The following is a 17,500-nucleotide window of genomic DNA, read 5'->3' on the forward strand; positions in this document are numbered from 1 at the left end:
ATCCGTTGACGAAGCTTCCGGACGAGGGTAACGGGCATGCGTGATCCGACGCACGAGTAACATGCCAGCTAGGGTGGGAGCTCTAATGGGAGTGTACTAACCAGTCGAAGAAAGAAAGAGAAAGAGAGAGAGAGAAAGATAGAGAGAGAGAGAGAGAGAGAGAGAGAGAGAGAGAGAACGATTATGCCGAGCTTTATAACAAAACGTGTGATACGTTTCAGTATTTTTTAAATACCCGGTAGATAGGCTCTTTTTTCGGTTTTTCTTCTTTTTTTCCCTCAAGAAAAAGAAAAAGATAAAGAGAAAGAGAGAGAGAGATAGAGAGAGAGAGAGAGAGAGAGAGAGAGAGATCTTCTGTTGAGAATTGGCTTCTTTCTTTCAACGACGTCAGAGATTTAAAGGAGTACCACCTCATTTAATCGTGATTTCCTAAGGTAACTCTCTTTTCAGACTTGCAGCCGCCACCGTGAATATTTCAAGGTGGGATGACGACGTATTTTCTTACTTTTCTTTTTATCCCCCTTTTTTCAACCCTCCTCCTCGACCCCACGATCCCACTTCCCCGCGCCGTTATAAAAAGAAATATCGACAAGGTAAAAACGGCCAGGTGGTAAAACACGTATGTAGATGTCATGCGTCAATAGCCACGATAGATGAAAGCCAAATTCTTCGAATGTTTAATTGAATGAAATTAAAATAGTATAGATTTTCTACGAATGCAAGTTCTAACTCGTGATGATTTTTTTTTTGGTATGTTAAGCTTTCTTTCTTTTTTTTTTTTTTTTTAGTTTAAATTATATCATTTAAATGATCTTTTTTGTCATAGTAAAGAAAGAAAGAAAGAGATGATATCAACATTTATTCGTGTACAAACGCATTAAAACTTAATGGCCCATAAAGGTGAAGAATTGCCATTCTAAATTATCATGAAATACAAATTCGTTTCTACACGATCGAGTAGTTTTACGAGTACCGAACATGTATATGAGAGTTAAAATAAAATGCTTTTAACTCACCAGCCTGCAATGCCGTTCGGTTGAATTTCTTGTAAAAATATACCAAGCTCGCCTTTGTCTTTACTGCGGAGACCAACGACACTGAATCCTAAACTAGTACCTTCTGGTTTGTATAGCTGAAAATATGGAAATACAGAATTTTATTATACAGAATAACGTCAAGATTAATAATGCATTCATATTAATAAAATGTATTATTTGAATATCTTACCTGCACTGTACATATCTGACGCCCTCTTGCTGCAGCCTCTATCACCTTTTTGAACTCTTTGGCGTAGGTTGGGGTCGTTATAGGTGGCATTCCCATAACTTCTGAAACCAGACTAGGACTTGTAACCTGTAACAAAGTACATGCCATGCAGGAATAGCACGAGTACATTAAGCTGAAATGGGGGAGGGAGGGGAAGATTGTTGTAACCTACCTGTGCGCTGGTGTCTTCGCTGCTGCTATGTAACAATGGAGCAATTGGTACTCTTTGATCATCCAATTCGCTACTATCCGGATATAAATCTTGATAAGCAATTGGTCCTAAAGGTTGCACAGGAGTATTTGGAACAGAAAGCTCTAATTGCCCGCTGATATTAATATCAAAATCTCCAGGAAGAATGGATGGATGTTGTCCTAATTGACTATTCAATTCAAGCAAAGAATCCTGTATGGTGACTATACTTCGAAATACGGGATCTTCCAATAAGGAAATTAATGATTTGAGATCTTGGGTGGTATGCATTTGTAATTTTGGATCGTCACAATCTTCTACACGTTCTTGAACATGCTCGAGCAAGTGAAGGGCCGTGGATATATCTAAAATTATGAATAAAATTTTTTACGTTATAGGAGATATGAAAAAGCAATCATATAAATGGATATATTAAATGTTTGTAATATTAAGAAATATAATAATTACCTGCGCTTAACGACATTTTAGTTTTCTTGTTTTATATATATATATATATATATATATATCGTTCAAGCTTGTACAAAATCCTTATCGATCCAACTCTAGAAAAATAAAATACAAAGGATTGTCATTGAGAAAGAAATCAATAGAAGAAAAAAAGTAACAATCTTAATAATATTCTTACGTTCTTAACCTCAAAAGAAAGAAATGCTCGATGACACAATGTTAACGAATACATTTCTACTATCATTATTTGAAAAAGTAAAAAATCCAATCCTGATCGCGTATATCATGCTGATTACAATTAAAACTAAACTAAGCTGGTTTAATAGCAAATCGATATTCGTTTATGCAAAACTAATTTAGAACTATTTACATAAAATCGATAAGTATCTCTTACCTAATAACTTTATAAAAACGTTTTTTTTTTTTTATACAGGATACACCAAGGATAAAAGTATAATTCAGAAGAAACTTTAGGATCTTACGGTTGTTATATATTACAACAAACAAAATACCACCATCAAGGCTCACGATGAAAACTTAATCGCATCTTGGTATCAGCTGACAGGATCCAAAGCGTCTCGACGTTCAACGCTTGATATCATGGAGGGCGTTTAAGGCGCATGCACTAATGGCGCGTAAATTCAATTGCTTATATAATCATTTTCGATCGTATACAAGCCGTAATAAGAAAAAAACAAAAAAAAAAACACAAAAAAAAAATGAATAAAATGTAATCATATAATTATAATTAATAATAATACCTTCACGATATCTTCCATGTCTACATTAGAAAAATAATTAAAACGGTGCTTGGACGAGTATCAGGAACGACGACATTCTGTGCGACATAAGTTTCGTCTGAGGATAGGAATACTACTAAACGATATTTACTATTAATTATGGATTATCGATTAATATAATACATCGTCGACTTACTTTAACCACCTTACGTTGTCTAACAAACAAGTATACACCTTACAACACTGTCTTACTGACAACCAACTGGAATTTCTTCAAGATGGCTGCGTATAAACGAAATGCGCGCGCATATCGAATGCGCAAGAAGCCTCGTAGCCAGTCAGTCGACCTTCCTTCTTTTTTAACTTCTCATTCGTTTGTTTTTTTTCGTTTCGTTTGCTCGTTGTTTTTTCTTTTTCTTTTTTTTTATTTGTTTAAAATTCAAATATCCATTACGTACGTGTATATATATATATATAAATATATGAGAATATGTCGAAATATTTCTATAAAATCGAGCGAATCAAATGAAATGGTCTGGAAAATATTGGTGTTAATATATTATCCATATAATCAAATGGTTTCGAAAGTATATTATTTATAGGTTAAACAATATATATATATATATATATATATATATATATATATATATATATAAATGTAACTATATTGACGCAATGGAATGTATTCTGCTTTTGACGAAATCAATACGATTGTCCTATCTGAGCTCATGCAGAAACCTGAATAATCCATAATTCCGCAGTTTCCACGTTCATGAATACTCGAAAACACGATTCACCGTAAATATAAAAGAATCGTAATGTATAAAACAAATGGATAAATTCATTCTTTTTCTTTTTCTTTTTTCTTTCTTCATTCTTTTTTCTCTGTTTTATATGTACGAAAGAATGATCTCATTATAATATATACATATTATACAACGATATATCGACAAAAGCAAAAGTATTCAAAGTCAAACTTGAATATCGGGAATACATTTAACTATTTGTTACAAATGTAAATTAACCAAAATAAATTTGTAAACTTCTGTAGATGGGGAGATAGTGAATTACATATTCTGCATTAGAAATGATTTCCCTAACGTGCGAATAATTGACGAGAGAGAGAGAGAGAGAGAGAGAGAGAGAGAGAGAGAGAGAGAGAGAGAGAGAGAGAGAGAGAGAGAGAGAGAAAGAGAGATAGGCAAACGATTAAAGTAGATGTTCATAAATTATACAAAATAAAGGTATCGAATGACCTCGCCGCAAACATAATTATTCGAAGACCACAAGGGGACCAGTCCCACCGTGGGTCGTCCGCCTTCTATTCTCTGGACACAGTTCAGGAAAGATCAAAGGGGTTGAAAGCGATGGAGCGCAACACGTAAATCATGTTTGACCACGATGAGCTCTGGTGACGATGGTGATGGTAATGGCGGTGGTGATGGTGGTAGTGGTCCTCGATCGTCGAGGTAGGTTGACCTCGGCTGAAAATCTCTAATCCATGATTCCGCCTAACGAGTCATAAAGAGAAAAAGAGAGACAGAGAGAGAGAGAGAGAGAGAGAGAGAGAGAGAAAGATAAAAAGAGAATGAGAGTAGTCAGTCGATCGACATCATCGACAACAGGACACGACATAGTGTAGTACGTCATGTCCCCTAGAAGAGTCAGTACGTTTTCCCGGATGGCCCCACGGAAACCGGACACAATGAGTGATACTTACTTCCGTTGGGCACAAGGCCAGAGAACTCGGAACTGTGGGGGATCAACACCGCGCCTCTTTTCAAACGTTATCTACACTTAGAGAACAGCGATGACTGTCTGTTCGTTCGTTCGTTCGTTCGTTCGTACTCTCTGATCTGTCTCTCGACATCATTGCTCTGCCCCCTACGGCTCGTCTCCGTGACCATTCATCGGGACGATGTATATTTCCTCTCCCTCCTTTCCCTCCATTCCCTCCTATCCCCCTACGTACCAACGTACGGCTTCCATTATTTCCACCGTTCGCACTGTTTTTGACCGTCAGTTTGATTACAGGTGCTAGTCGAGCTGGACGTTAGAAGAGATCGAAACCCGATCATTTCGTTTTAACATCTTCCTTCACAAACTCGACGACGAAGACGACGATATCGGAGAACGAGAACCTTATTATCCATTCATTCACCTTCTTCCCTGGATTCCCTCAGCTAAACCCCAACGTCTCCAAGTCGCTTTTACGGAGTGCTTCAAATGGCATTCAGTTTTTTTCATCGTTGATCGACAAATTTCTTATTAAAAGAGAAGAACCCTTTTCATAGGAATAAGTTAGGAAAGGTAAGAGGAAACTTGTTTAACTCTTCTTCTCTTTTATTTATTTATTTATTTATTTTTCTTTTTTTTTTTTTTTTTTGTTTAAGTATTCCTCTTCTCTCTTTCTCTCTTTTTCTCTTTCTTAATTTTTGATAAACTTTATATCCTCCTAATCCTCTAATTGGAAGGAGGATTTCGTTGAAACATTCAGAAAATAAAAGATCAAAGATCTATAAAAATGTTTTCATTGACTCGATCAAGATTCGAAATATCAATTGATCCTTTTATACTTCTAATGCTTTTAACTTATGTAATAATAATCAAATTAATTCAATATGCAAATTAATATCGCACGACGGACCATTATAATTTATCGTTGCGTGCGAATGTCCCATTAACATCAACGACACATATATACACGGAAAAAGCATACACAGAACACGTATGCATGCACGCGCGCACATACACTATAGTAATCGAATTCGTTCCTGATTCGGTACGGGTATACGCGTAACAATACTACTCGCGTAGTATGACAGAGTTCAAAGCACTGCAACAATAGAACTCCTTTTATGAGCTAAGCTTCGTTGTATCATTTGGTAACAAAAGCTCTCGCAAAAATTGTTATCTCACTCACTCTCTCTCTCTCTCTCTCTCTCTCTCTCTCTCTCTCTCTTTATTTTTTTCTATCTCTATCTCTCTGTCTCTCTTTTTCTCTCTTCCTCTCTCTTTTTTTCACTGCAGAGTTTCTTTCTTTTTTTTCAAATGTACATATATACATATATATGTCTCGTAATTCTGCAATATGCTCACGCACGTTAAGCTTTTATAGACAGATTTTAACTTTTTCAAAAAATGTACGTGATTCGTAAGAAATGAAAAAAAAAAAAAAAAAAAAAGAATATATGAATTGCATCTATTGAAAATATACTAACACATGAAACATGTAATTTATTCAAAAATATCTAATAGTTAACGTTCCACCTCTTCTTTTCATACGTCGAATAATATCAACGATATTGAATGCAAAGGATTATTGTAATTTACTCTTTTGAAGGAGAGAGAGAGAGAGAGAGTGAGAGAGGGAGAGTGTTTCGTTGTAATTTTACGTGGGACACCTACGTGATCACAAAGGCGATAAACCATAACGTAGTTAACGAGCACCATCATCATCCAACGCCTCCACCGATGGTGGATTAAATTGGATGGATAGATATTCTCACGTAGGACGATAATTATTTTTTTTCTAAATTTACTAATACACATATTTAAATTTTAAAGATAAATTTCTACTTTCTTTCTTTGATTATTAGTTTCGATTGGAAAAAAAAAAAAAAAAAATTAAAGAGAAGAAGAAGAAAGATTTAACACGGTATATTTTTTCAATCGATTATATAATAAAAAAAAATTTAATCTTAGAAAAATGTTTTTTGTATTGAAAAAAGAAAAACTTTGTGTAATCGATTATTTCTCAATTGAGTAATCGTAAATAATACTTGAAGAATATCGTACAAATACAATCGTAGTATTTATTTTTTGTAAAATTCCTAAAGTGCACTCACCCTGAACACCTCATAAACACTCGTACGTCTCTTATGGGATTATATACTATATTTCTATAATGTTCGATACATCAACGTATATTCCTACGCAATAACAATGTAAAAAGGGATCAGAATACGCCCGTAAAGGCATCGAAGCGTGCTTCCAACTTTCAGCCATTACATTATTAGCCATCCATTATCCTCCATGGTTTACATTAGTCACACAAAATATAATATCAATATAATAATAATTGACAATATAAATGAAATATTATGTTTCAATATTTTTCTAACTTATACTCTTTTCTTTTTCGTGTATTTTTTCATAGGAAACCATTGCCAATGGAATGGCAACTTGACGTTTGAATTATTTGCCCTTAAGAAAAAAAAAAAAAAAGAATAAAAAAGAAACGAAGGAGGAGAAAAAAAAAGAAATAAAACCAAGATGATCACGAGCAATCCATTAAGAATCGTCATCGTCGTCATCCCGTTGTTTATATCAAATTTAATAAACGGTGAGTTGTGAAAAAAAGGAATTTATGAGAGGGAAACAAATGAAAAAAGAATATACCATGAATTCTCGAATATGACGCGTCCTCGCGGATATGCGTACGTTCGTTTTTCTTTTGGAATTTGAAATCGATGAATTCAATTGCATTGCTGGACGAATAGCGAGCGTTCCGTATCGACGGCAGGACGCACAGAGCTCGTGGATATGGATCAAATGATGTCACGTATGCTTGCGAAATTGTTTCGCCTATTGTACGCCCGTCCGTACCACTTATGGCGCGAAAATATGGCATAGATAAAATCGAAATTATTCTGTGATCCACTGAATTTATCCCGCGAGGGAATATAACTTGAATTTTTTTATTTTTTTCTTTCTTTCTTTTTTACGAAAAAGAAAAAGAAAAAAAGAAAACGAAAAGAAAAGGTTGACGCGATAATCGTTCCCAAATGACTCATCGTAATTGTTTTCAGCCCAAACAACATGTAACGGAGGTATTGGCAGAGTTGTTTACGAAAGATTACCTGATCAACAACTTCAGGGATTCGACGACGATGTGGTATGATATTCTTTTATTATTATTTTTTTTTTCCATTTTTTTTTCTTTTAATAAACAATTCTATTCTCATTATTAATGACAATAGATTACACGTGAATGTCAAAATTGTACCTACTCGTTTCCTCGTTTGCAACAGGTCAGGGACTCTGCACCACCCTTTAGAGTGCTGGAAAAATGTCAAGAGCTATGCCTGAGAGATAGAACAGCTACCAATAACTTGGTACGAGCATGTACTAGTTTCGACTTTCAACCTGGTAGCAGAATAGCGTCCTTCAGTGGAGCTGCTGAGTATGAAGAGAGTACCTGTTACCTGACAAGAGAACAAGCACAGCCCGAAGGCATTGGAAATCTGATGTTGGTTCCAAACAGTGTTCATTTTACGGAAGTTTGTCTCACGTGTGAGTATTTAGAGATGATGAGGGAGCGGGGGTGGGGGGGGGGGAATGGATAGAGGCAAGAAATAAAACAAATGAAAAAATAAAAAAAAAAATTAGGTAAAAAGGAACTTCATCGTAGATGAAAAAATTTCATCTCTCAATCATAATTGAAATGAAATTAATTGATAAGAAATTCTTTTAATATGATATTAGCGAACAGAATAGAAAGAGAATGTCCAAATCGTCGATACGTCTTCGAAAGGCATCCAAGAAAGAAGTTGAAGCTTCCTTTGACCGATTTAAAGGAAGTCAGTGCTGCCAATAGAACTGAATGCGAAGATAGGTATCGCTAATAATAATTTCATTTTTCTATTCGACGTAAAACGTTTTATCTTTTTTTTTTTTTTCTTTTCTTCTCTTTTCTTTACTAACTACTTGTCTCGTCAGATGCTTGAACGAGTTCAGTTTCGTATGTCGATCAGCGACATATGACACTGCATTAAGAAGTTGTTCGCTGAGTCGTTTCACTAGAAGAACTCATCCTGAATTATTAGAGGACGATCCTAATTCTGATTACTTGGAGAACACTTGTTTGAACGGTACGAATATTCAAAAAAAAAAAAAAAAAAAAGAAAACATAAAGAAATAAAAATCATTTATATTCTTTCTAACAATTTTTTTCTCATTTTCTTTTTTTTCTCTCCCTCTTTCATTAAATCAATTTAGCCGAACGTCGTTGCGACGGTCTAGCAGTGTTCGTCAAAGAAGAGAACAAACGACTTCGTGGCCCATTTGAAGTCGACATTTATACGAATCTTACCCTTGACGAGTGTCAGGCACTTTGTCTTCGTGCCGACAAATATTTCTGCCGTAGCGTTGAATTTGACGAACAAACGCGTCAATGCGTTATCTCTGAGGAGGATTCAGTTTCGCAAAAAGATGACATCGGAATCAGTAGTAGTCCCAGTCATCATTTTTATGACTTGGTTTGCTTGGACAATCGTAAGTAATTAGATAGATTTATTAGTTCATATAAAGTTTCAATTCAAAGATTATTGTAAAGTGTTAATTTATTTGATTAAAAGCTAAAAAGAAAAAAAAGAAAAAGAAGAGAGAGAAAAGAAAAAAAAAGAAATATGAAGTAAAATTAATTAAGGTTCAGATTTCATTGGATGAAAGTATCATAAGATATTTTTATCACTTATCATACCAATGCCTACTTACGAAACGTAGATCCGTCCATAGCACGTGGTTCCGAATATCCGGATAGCAGTTCAACCTCACATCTGTTCTCTGATGGAAGACGACCGGACACAGCCTTTCAACGTTATCGAAATTCTCGGTTAAGCGGAGAATTTCATTCGGAAATAACTGGACGTAGTTTAAGCGAGTGCCTCGATGAATGTCTAAGACAAACGAGTTTTCAATGTCGAAGTGCGGTATATTCCGAACATTATCATACTTGTAGATTGAGCCGATTCAATCAACGTGACGGACATAGGATCATTTATGATGCGGATTATGATTATTACGAGAATCTTATGCGTACGTTTAATAATTCATTAGAATGATACCGATGTAAAACATTTATCTTTTTTTATAAAAACAAAAAGTATATGTATTTATATATTTTTGGTTTGTTTGTTTTATATTTAAACAGATCAATACTTGGATGGTGATCGAGATACTCCCGGATATAGGCCAGATCCTTTAGGACAAGATACAAATTTTGGTCGACCTTCATTGGGTAGACCAGGTCAGAAAGATATTATCCCCATATAATGATTTTATTTATAATAAAAATAATTATATATTTCGATAATTATATTATTATTTTTAGGATATCCAGACGATTACGACAAAGGTTATTCGGGCACTGTAAAACCAGATCGTTATCCCGATCGTTATCCAGATCGTCATCCAGATCGTTATCCAGATCGTTATCCAGATCGTTATCCAGACAATTATCCCGATCGTTATCCAGAAAGATATCCAGAACGTTATCCAGATCGATATCCAGATCGTTATCCTGATCGTTATCCAGATCGTTATCCAGATCGTTATCCAACACAAACTGATAAATATCCAGACACAAAATATCCAGTAGGTACACCAGGAATAAACGATCAATATCCAGGATCTGGTGATCGTTATCCAGTAAACGATCGCTATCCAATAGATCGTTATCCTACTAACGATCGATATCCTATTAATGATCGTTATCCAACAGGAGATCGTTATCCTACTAGTGATCGATATCCTATTAACGATCGTTATCCAACAGGAGACCGTTATCCAACAGGAGATCGTTATCCAACAGGAGATCGTTATCCAACAGGAGATCGTTATCCAACAGGAGATCGTTATCCTACTAGTGATCGTTATCCAATTAACGATAGATATCCAGATCGTTATCCAATGAGAGGAGATCGTCGGCCAATAGGAAGCGATAGATATCCTGTTCCAGAGCCTATTATACCAGAAAGATATCCAATTGGTGGTGGAAGATATCCTACTGCACCAACAGGCAGATATCCAATTTCTCCAGGACGTTATCCAACGGATGGTGAACGTTATCCAACGGCAATAGATCGTTATCCTGTTCCTGAAGATCCATTAGATAGATATCCTTCTAGCGTGGGTAGACCTACCGGAGACAGATATCCTGTAGGTGATAGATATCCTGATAAGGATTACCCTAGTAGGTCAGTTAATAAATCATAAGGTATTTTACTCACACGCGATATATGTATATATATATATATAAATTATATAAATAAAAGTATAAATTTTAATTATATAATAATATAAATGAATATATATATATATAAATTTAAATTTTATATAACAATATTAATGTAAATATAGATATATCTTTTTATTTTATTTATATTATTATAAAATTACAATATATATATATACATATATTTTTTTTTATATATAAACATCTTTCCATAGGTATCCAGGAAACGGACATGGTGTTTATGCGCATGGATTTATTGATGACGTACGAGGTCCTCAAAATCATCCAGTCGAACGTCCACATTATGGATCAACACGTCCAGGTGGATATAATGGATATGGTAGCGATTCTGGTGGTATAATCGGTGGTGGTTACATAGGAGAAGGTGGAGTTTACAATACCAGACCATTTGGTACAAGTGGAGGCCCTATAATAGGTCGGCCACCTTTAATCTCAAGATGCGACGAACAGGATAATTTCCGACAAGTTGGACCGCATACAAGAGTACGAAAACCCTTCGTTAGAAGATATACAACAGCTTCATCCTTAGCACAATGTGAGAGAGAATGTGCGGATGCTAGGGATTTCGTATGCAGATCTTTCAATTATCGTCCGTACGCTGCACCTTACGGAGCCGAAAGAGACAATTGTGAACTCAGCGATCGTGATTCCAGAGACATGGATATGGGAAATCCAATTTATTATGACACCGGATCTGATTATGATTTTTATGAAAGAAATAATGGAAGACAAGGTGCTGATGGAGAATGTCTCGATGGTAAAAATCATTAATAAACAACAACAACGATAATGATAACAATAATAGTAATAATAATAATAATAATAATAATAATAATAATAATAATGATCAGTCGATTTGACTCGATAAAAAATGAATAAATAAATAAATAAATAAATAAATAAATAAATAAATAAATAAATAAATAAATAAAAAATTTATGAGAATCATCAACAGACAAAGAAGTACACCGTCATGGATCTCCCATTTGATATCTATTTTTTTTTTTTTTCTTTTTTTTTTTAATTTCCTAATATAAGTCGAGAGCATTATTGACGACGTGAAAATATTTTGGCTGAAAAAAAAATGAATAACTTTAAATCGAACCTGACAAACAATCCTGAAATAATTCATTCGTTGTATAAAATGTTCTAAAAAGATTCTATCTGATAATAAATTTTTGTCTTTCTTTTTTTTTTTTTTTTTTTTTTATATAATGTCTTATACAAGTTCGTTTTAAGTACGAGATGATGTCTTCTCTTTTCTGTTTTTTTTTTTCCTTTTACAATTGATTATTTCTTTCAGTGAGTCAAGTTTGTAGCGAGGACGGAATGGAATTTACTCTAAGGACACCGGAAGGATTCATCGGTAGGATTTACACTTACGGCTATTACGATCGATGTTTCTTCCGTGGTAACGGTGGTACAGTTAACGTACTACGAATCAGTGGACCTCAAGGTTATCCTGAATGTGGGACACAACGCGTAAGAATAATCACAATGTCTTCTCTTTTTTTTTTTTCTTTTTTGTACTAAATTTAATCCACGATATTTCCACGATTTATTGAAAATAATTTTGAATTAAATTTTTTTTTTTACGTATATATATACATATATACACATATAGTACGGGGACACAATGACGAATATCGTAGTGGTCCAGTTCTCGGATTACGTACAAACCGGACGAGATAAACGTTTCAATCTTACCTGTCTATTTCGAGGCCCTGGTGAAGCTGTCGTCACGTCCGGCTACATCGGTGCCGGGTATGCCAGGTCATATCGATCGGAAGATCGTCTATTGCACAGGAAATAGCAAATGGATTATCTAATTCGTGTTATGGATTAATGCAATGCACATTGTCTTAGATTAGTATTATATAAGAAGTTTATCATCGCGATTATAAACACGTTCCAGGAATTTTACAGATCCATTATCTGAGTAACATACCTTCGATATAATAGTTTCTTTTTCTTCTTTTTTCTTAAGAAAAAAAAAAGAGAGAGAAAAAAAAAGAAAAAGAAAAAAAAACAGAACAAAAGGAGGAAAAAAAAAGAGAAAAGATCCCAAGTATAATGTAATAATCTTTTCAAAGGCCATTTAACGATACCTCGATAATTAACGTTCAGAATACATATAAACATAATAATCCTTTCGTATATTCAAATATCAAGTTTAATTTAACTAATGGAAAGCTTTTATATGTTCGTTTCAACAGATCAGGTTCTCCAATACCAATCGAATATCTCCCAGCAGAGAATACTTTGAGTTCTCGCGTGCGTCTGTTGATTTTATATCAAGGTAGACCCACGACTACCATAGCCGTTGGTGATCCTCTTACTTTTAGATTGGAAGCGCAAGAAGGGTGAGAAAGAATGAATTATTTATTAACGAATTATCATTATCATTGATAATTGATATAATTTGTTCGTTTTAACTTATAGATATAATTATGTAACGGACATATTTGCTACCAATGTCATAGCCAGGGATCCTTACTCGGGAAGAAGTGTACAACTTATAGATAGATATGGGTGAGTAAGATATATATATATATATATATATAAATTACGATCTAATATCTATTGTCTGTTATATTTCAGTTGTCCGGTGGACAATTACGTCTTTCCTGGATTGGATCGTCTTCGTGACGGTGACAGTTTGGAAGCACGTTTCAATGCCTTTAAAATACCAGAATCGAATTTCTTGGTATTCGAAGCAACCGTAAGAACCTGCAGGGATGGTTGTCAACCGGCATATTGTTCAGGGGGTAGTGGAAGAAGCGAGCCATCTTTTGGAAGACGACGAAGAGATATAACCAATGATACGATACTAATGGAAGAGGATCCAACCGAGACCAGTACGATTATCGAGAAGGATATTAATGTCACGATTACGTCAAATTCGACATATGTTATGGGTACTACTCGATCGAATGATGAAGAGGATAACGAGGAGACCGAGGAAGAACATGTCAGAGAGATGATTGAGGTAGATAATATATTAATATATTGAAATGAGGGATCGTATAATTGTGACGATGAAACATTGTTTAACAAATTCTGATGTATATTTATTACGTATAGAGTTATGCTTCTTTTATACTTTTTCCTTCTTTTTTCTTTTATTTCTTTTTTTTTTTTTCTTTTTCTAGGTATTAGATTCGAGAATGGACATCGAAGAAGAGGAGACTAAAGTGGAAAAACAAAGTGCAATTCTTGAGACAGTTTGTATAGCTCCAAACGAATATTATGGCCTAGTTACAGCAGTTGGCGTTCTGGTAGTGTTATTGGCTTCAGTAGTATTACTTTCAATGTTAGTTTACAGGTAAGCCGTAATAAGTTTCTATAATATTTGATTTAACTATTTTTATAATGATGATGATGATGATGATGATGATGATGATGATGATAATTACGATAGGAAACATGCATATTCTGTGATCATGAAAAATCGAAAAGTTGATAAGGCCAGTAATCGTAGTAATCATTCTGATGATGCAACCTACAGTAGCCGAGTGAATAACTTTTCCTTTATGAGAAGTGGACTACAAAAACCATTTCAATCCACGTATGGGTATTTTTTTCTTTTTTAATTATAGAAAGAAAAAAAAAAAAGAAAATCATCACTCTTCAGATTATTAATTTTTAATTAATTATATGATTCCCGTTATATGTAGATCTATATCAAGATCGATGAGCAATATCATTGGACAACGTATGAATTCGTCTTCGACAGCATTAGAGGGTGCCGTTGGTTTATCGACCGCTAGAAGATCAGGATTTGATCCTAGCGAACCAATTTATACGGATCCTTCGCTTTTCGAGGTGACTCGTTGTTCGCAGAATATGTCGAAACAAGCGCTGAACGATAATTTTCATCTTATGTAAAGAAAAAAGGGAAAATCTATCGATAATTCTTTCTAAAAAAAAAAAAAAAAAAAAAAAAATGAAAGAAAGCATTTCGTCCGTCTATACGTTTTCATGAATTTTATTTTTTTTATTTTTTTTTTTTTTTTTTTTTTTTTTTTAATAACGTAAGAACAAACAATGCATTTAAACGATGATCAAACTCGAGCTAAGTATGACTGGGTACATATAAAAAGGAAAAAAAAAAAAGAAAAGGAAAAAATAGACCAAATATTTTTTTTAATGAAACTGCTTACTAAAAGTTTCTCCACTAGTCAAGATCAAAACTGTTTTTAATACCGAATAATCACTGCCAAACGTTTATAATACAGAATCGCTAAAAAAAAAAAAAAAAAAAAAAAAAAAAACGAAAACAAAAAATTCATGAAAAAATTTAATTAATATTTGATAAATTTTCCTCGTTAATCGAAAAGAAATCTGTTTCTTCTTTTTTATACATACAAATTTTCCTATAAAAATTTTATCTATGGAAATCGATAAATTGTATATATATATATGATAAATATCTAATGTATCGTTTTAATCCCATTTCAAATTTTCAAATGTTCTCTTTTCATTTCTAATCATAATAATAATATTACATCGCACGTCACTTCTTCAATACCTATAAATACTCTTACGATTGTTACAAAACTCTGCAAAGATAAAAAGGAATCATTAGTCTTTTTTTCTGTTTTTTTTTTCTTCTTCTTTTTCTCATGAAAGAAACATAAGCATTATATTTATTACGATTATATCGCAATAGCATTTATAAACAAATATTTTAAATAAATTGATATTATATATTACGTTATAATAATAAACCGATGGCTATTATATAAAAAAGAAAAGAAAAAAAAGAAAAAAGAGAGAGAGAGAGAGAGAGAGAGAGAGAAAGGAAAGAGGAGAAAAGAAAAAAAAAAGAAAGAACGACGTTGAAATGATATCTTTTCAATCTTCCTTTATCCTCTCAAGCTTGTAAGTAAAGAAAAGCATCCTAAGCCTAGCTTCTTCTTTACGATAATGAGCCTCCTCCAGTTTGATTCTAGCCTCCTCCTTCAACATCGCTGCTACGTCGACCTTAATCTGAGCCTCTGAGAGTGCAAGAAGTTGCAATTCATCTTCCTTTTGTAAAGATCTTTTCGTCTTACGATGATTATGAGAATCGTTTATCCGCGAAGGAGAAGAAACAACGAAGCTTTGAGTCGTATTTGATCTATAAGCCAATTGACTAGGTTCCATTGATTCTTCCTCGTCCGTTGATCTATGATCGATGATCGATAGATCGTTCGTTCCTCTACAATCAGTCAACATTGTTCCCTGTGACGTAATTATACAACCTGTTTGTTTACCACCAATTGTATCTTGTAATCCAGAAATATGTTTCGATGTATTACCTGATACAAATACAATTAAATATGAAATTTCAAATAAAGGCGGGAACGATGAATAGAAATAAATAATTTTATATATATATATATATATATATATATATAATGGTATATATATATATACCATTAGACTCGTTGGAAGTATTGTCAGGTTCCTTTTTTAAATTTATGTTTGCAAGCTTCGATGAGCATACACTTTGCAATGTAAAAGGTTCGGAATCTTTTGGTTCAAAGACTACGTTAGGCGGTAAGCAACCATTTCCGCTAGTTGGTGGTACTTCCGGTCTCTGTTTCTCATAAACATTTCCATTTTCCCAAGAAGAAATCGATGATTGTGTAAAATCCTTTGACAATTGACAAAAACTTTTTGAATTGTTTCTAAATAGATATTAATTGAGAAATTTTAGGTTAGATGATTCCAGAGAATAAAAAAAAAAAAAAAAATTCTTTCTCTTGCTCTTCCTCTTCCTTTTCCTTATAATTAATAAATTTGACAAATCTATTGGACATTAATTACCGCGTTTTTTTCTCCTCGCGATTTCTTTTACAAGCTTTCATATTTTCCCAACAACGTCTTAGCTGTACAGCTGAACGTGCACTTTGTGGACCGACCATAGAATTATATTCTTCAGCTAATTGTGTCCAAGCTGATTTTCTTTTACACATTGATATTGGATCGGATTTTCTATCTTCAATATCTTCGTATTTGTTTATCAAAGTTATTAAAATTTCTCGTTCCTCGAAGCTATACGTCTTTCTTGTACCTTTCAACGATACGGAAGCCATTTTGTCATAAGAAAAATTATCGAATCGATATCAATATATATATATATATTTCATTGTTTAACACTTTTATAGGGTGAATATTGTAAATTATAACGTAATTAATGAAAACAAATAATACGATATAAGAGAAAGATGTGATCGTGATCAAAACAAAAAAAGAATTCGTATCGATACTGCAGCGCGCTCTGTTAGAAAAATATCGAAACCGCGCGAAATATAAAAATGTAATTTATAATTGTGGATTTTAATAATAATACACATTATAAAAAAGAAATTATTAGGTTGATTAACTTTTGAGAAACCTACTGTATAATTCAAACTTGGAGATTGTATTATTTGGCAAATAGAAACGTGATGAGGACTGTAAACAACATGAATAATGGGACTCGTCGTTGACTTACCTCATCTCGTTCTGTAAACAATTAGTCTATATTACTGTATCTCGAAGTGTTGACATAGTTCTGTTTCTGCTTCTGGAACTGTTCGTACCGTTTAATTAGTTATTACATTTACTAATTGATACGTTCAATTAACTTGTAATATTTTTCTTTTTAATATTAATCATACATTTATAATCGATAGTCTGATTAATTAATTTTAATTTTTCCTATTATCAATACTCTTTTCAATTCTAAATATAGGTTAATTCAACGATTTCATTTTTAGCATTTGTCTCATTCTCTAATACTAATTCCTATTTTCTTATCTTTTAATC

General features: G+C 33.5%; 3 protein-coding genes across 12 annotated transcripts in view; 1 reads left to right on the forward strand and 2 right to left on the reverse strand.

The window, feature by feature from the left end:
* Positions 1-2,921, reverse strand: part of LOC118448950 (multiple PDZ domain protein) — a 78,152-nt gene extending 75,231 nt beyond the window's left edge. For 3 of the 6 annotated variants that reach the window (XM_085660715.1, XM_085660713.1, XM_085660710.1), the window contains exons 1-5: positions 2,319-2,507; positions 1,925-2,019; positions 1,439-1,821; positions 1,228-1,353; positions 1,017-1,132 (exon numbers count right to left, since the gene is read on the reverse strand). In XM_085660715.1, the coding sequence (XP_085516841.1) occupies positions 1,017-1,132; positions 1,228-1,353; positions 1,439-1,821; positions 1,925-1,940 (641 nt within the window). In that variant the 5' untranslated portion in view covers positions 1,941-2,019; positions 2,319-2,507. Of the gene's footprint in view, positions 1-1,016; positions 1,133-1,227; positions 1,354-1,438; positions 1,822-1,924; positions 2,020-2,318; positions 2,510-2,685; positions 2,742-2,860 lie in introns of those variants that run through there. The other 3 variants (XR_014982839.1, XM_085660711.1, XM_085660712.1) reach the window with 3 other exon arrangements.
* A 1,580-nt stretch (positions 2,922-4,501) lies between these two features.
* On the forward strand, positions 4,502-14,934 carry nompA (no mechanoreceptor potential A). 5 transcript variants are annotated; one of them, XM_085660597.1, is made up of 19 exons: positions 4,502-4,974; positions 6,824-7,009; positions 7,476-7,561; positions 7,698-7,959; positions 8,152-8,281; positions 8,386-8,537; positions 8,665-8,940; positions 9,172-9,483; positions 9,599-9,694; positions 9,779-10,643; positions 10,897-11,459; positions 12,006-12,184; positions 12,327-12,475; positions 12,919-13,065; positions 13,145-13,234; positions 13,304-13,691; positions 13,855-14,027; positions 14,124-14,276; positions 14,380-14,934. In XM_085660597.1, the coding sequence occupies exons 2-19, from the start codon at positions 6,940-6,942 to the stop codon at positions 14,588-14,590; spliced, it is 4,302 nt and encodes a 1,433-aa protein (XP_085516723.1). In that variant the 5' UTR covers positions 4,502-4,974; positions 6,824-6,939; the 3' UTR covers positions 14,591-14,934. The 5 variants fall into 5 exon arrangements, with proteins under 5 accessions (XP_085516723.1, XP_085516725.1, XP_035742456.2 ...); XM_085660599.1 differs by having other exon boundaries at positions 9,184-9,483; XM_035886563.2 differs by having other exon boundaries at positions 4,503-4,974; positions 14,124-14,270.
* A 504-nt stretch (positions 14,935-15,438) lies between these two features.
* On the reverse strand, positions 15,439-17,149 carry LOC118450729 (uncharacterized). The gene is made up of 3 exons (XM_035886573.2): positions 16,517-17,149; positions 16,124-16,377; positions 15,439-16,005 (listed from the first exon to the last, which is right to left on the reverse strand). Exons 1-3 carry the CDS (start codon positions 16,783-16,785, stop codon positions 15,560-15,562), a joined length of 969 nt encoding a protein of 322 aa, XP_035742466.1. The 5' UTR covers positions 16,786-17,149; the 3' UTR covers positions 15,439-15,559.
* Between the last annotated feature and the right edge of the window lie 351 nt (positions 17,150-17,500).

The sequence above is a fragment of the Vespa mandarinia genome, chromosome 12 (genome assembly GCF_050613455.1).
Source record: "Vespa mandarinia isolate Hongniang chromosome 12, ASM5061345v1, whole genome shotgun sequence".
NCBI classification, from domain to species: Eukaryota; Metazoa; Arthropoda; class Insecta; order Hymenoptera; family Vespidae; genus Vespa; species Vespa mandarinia.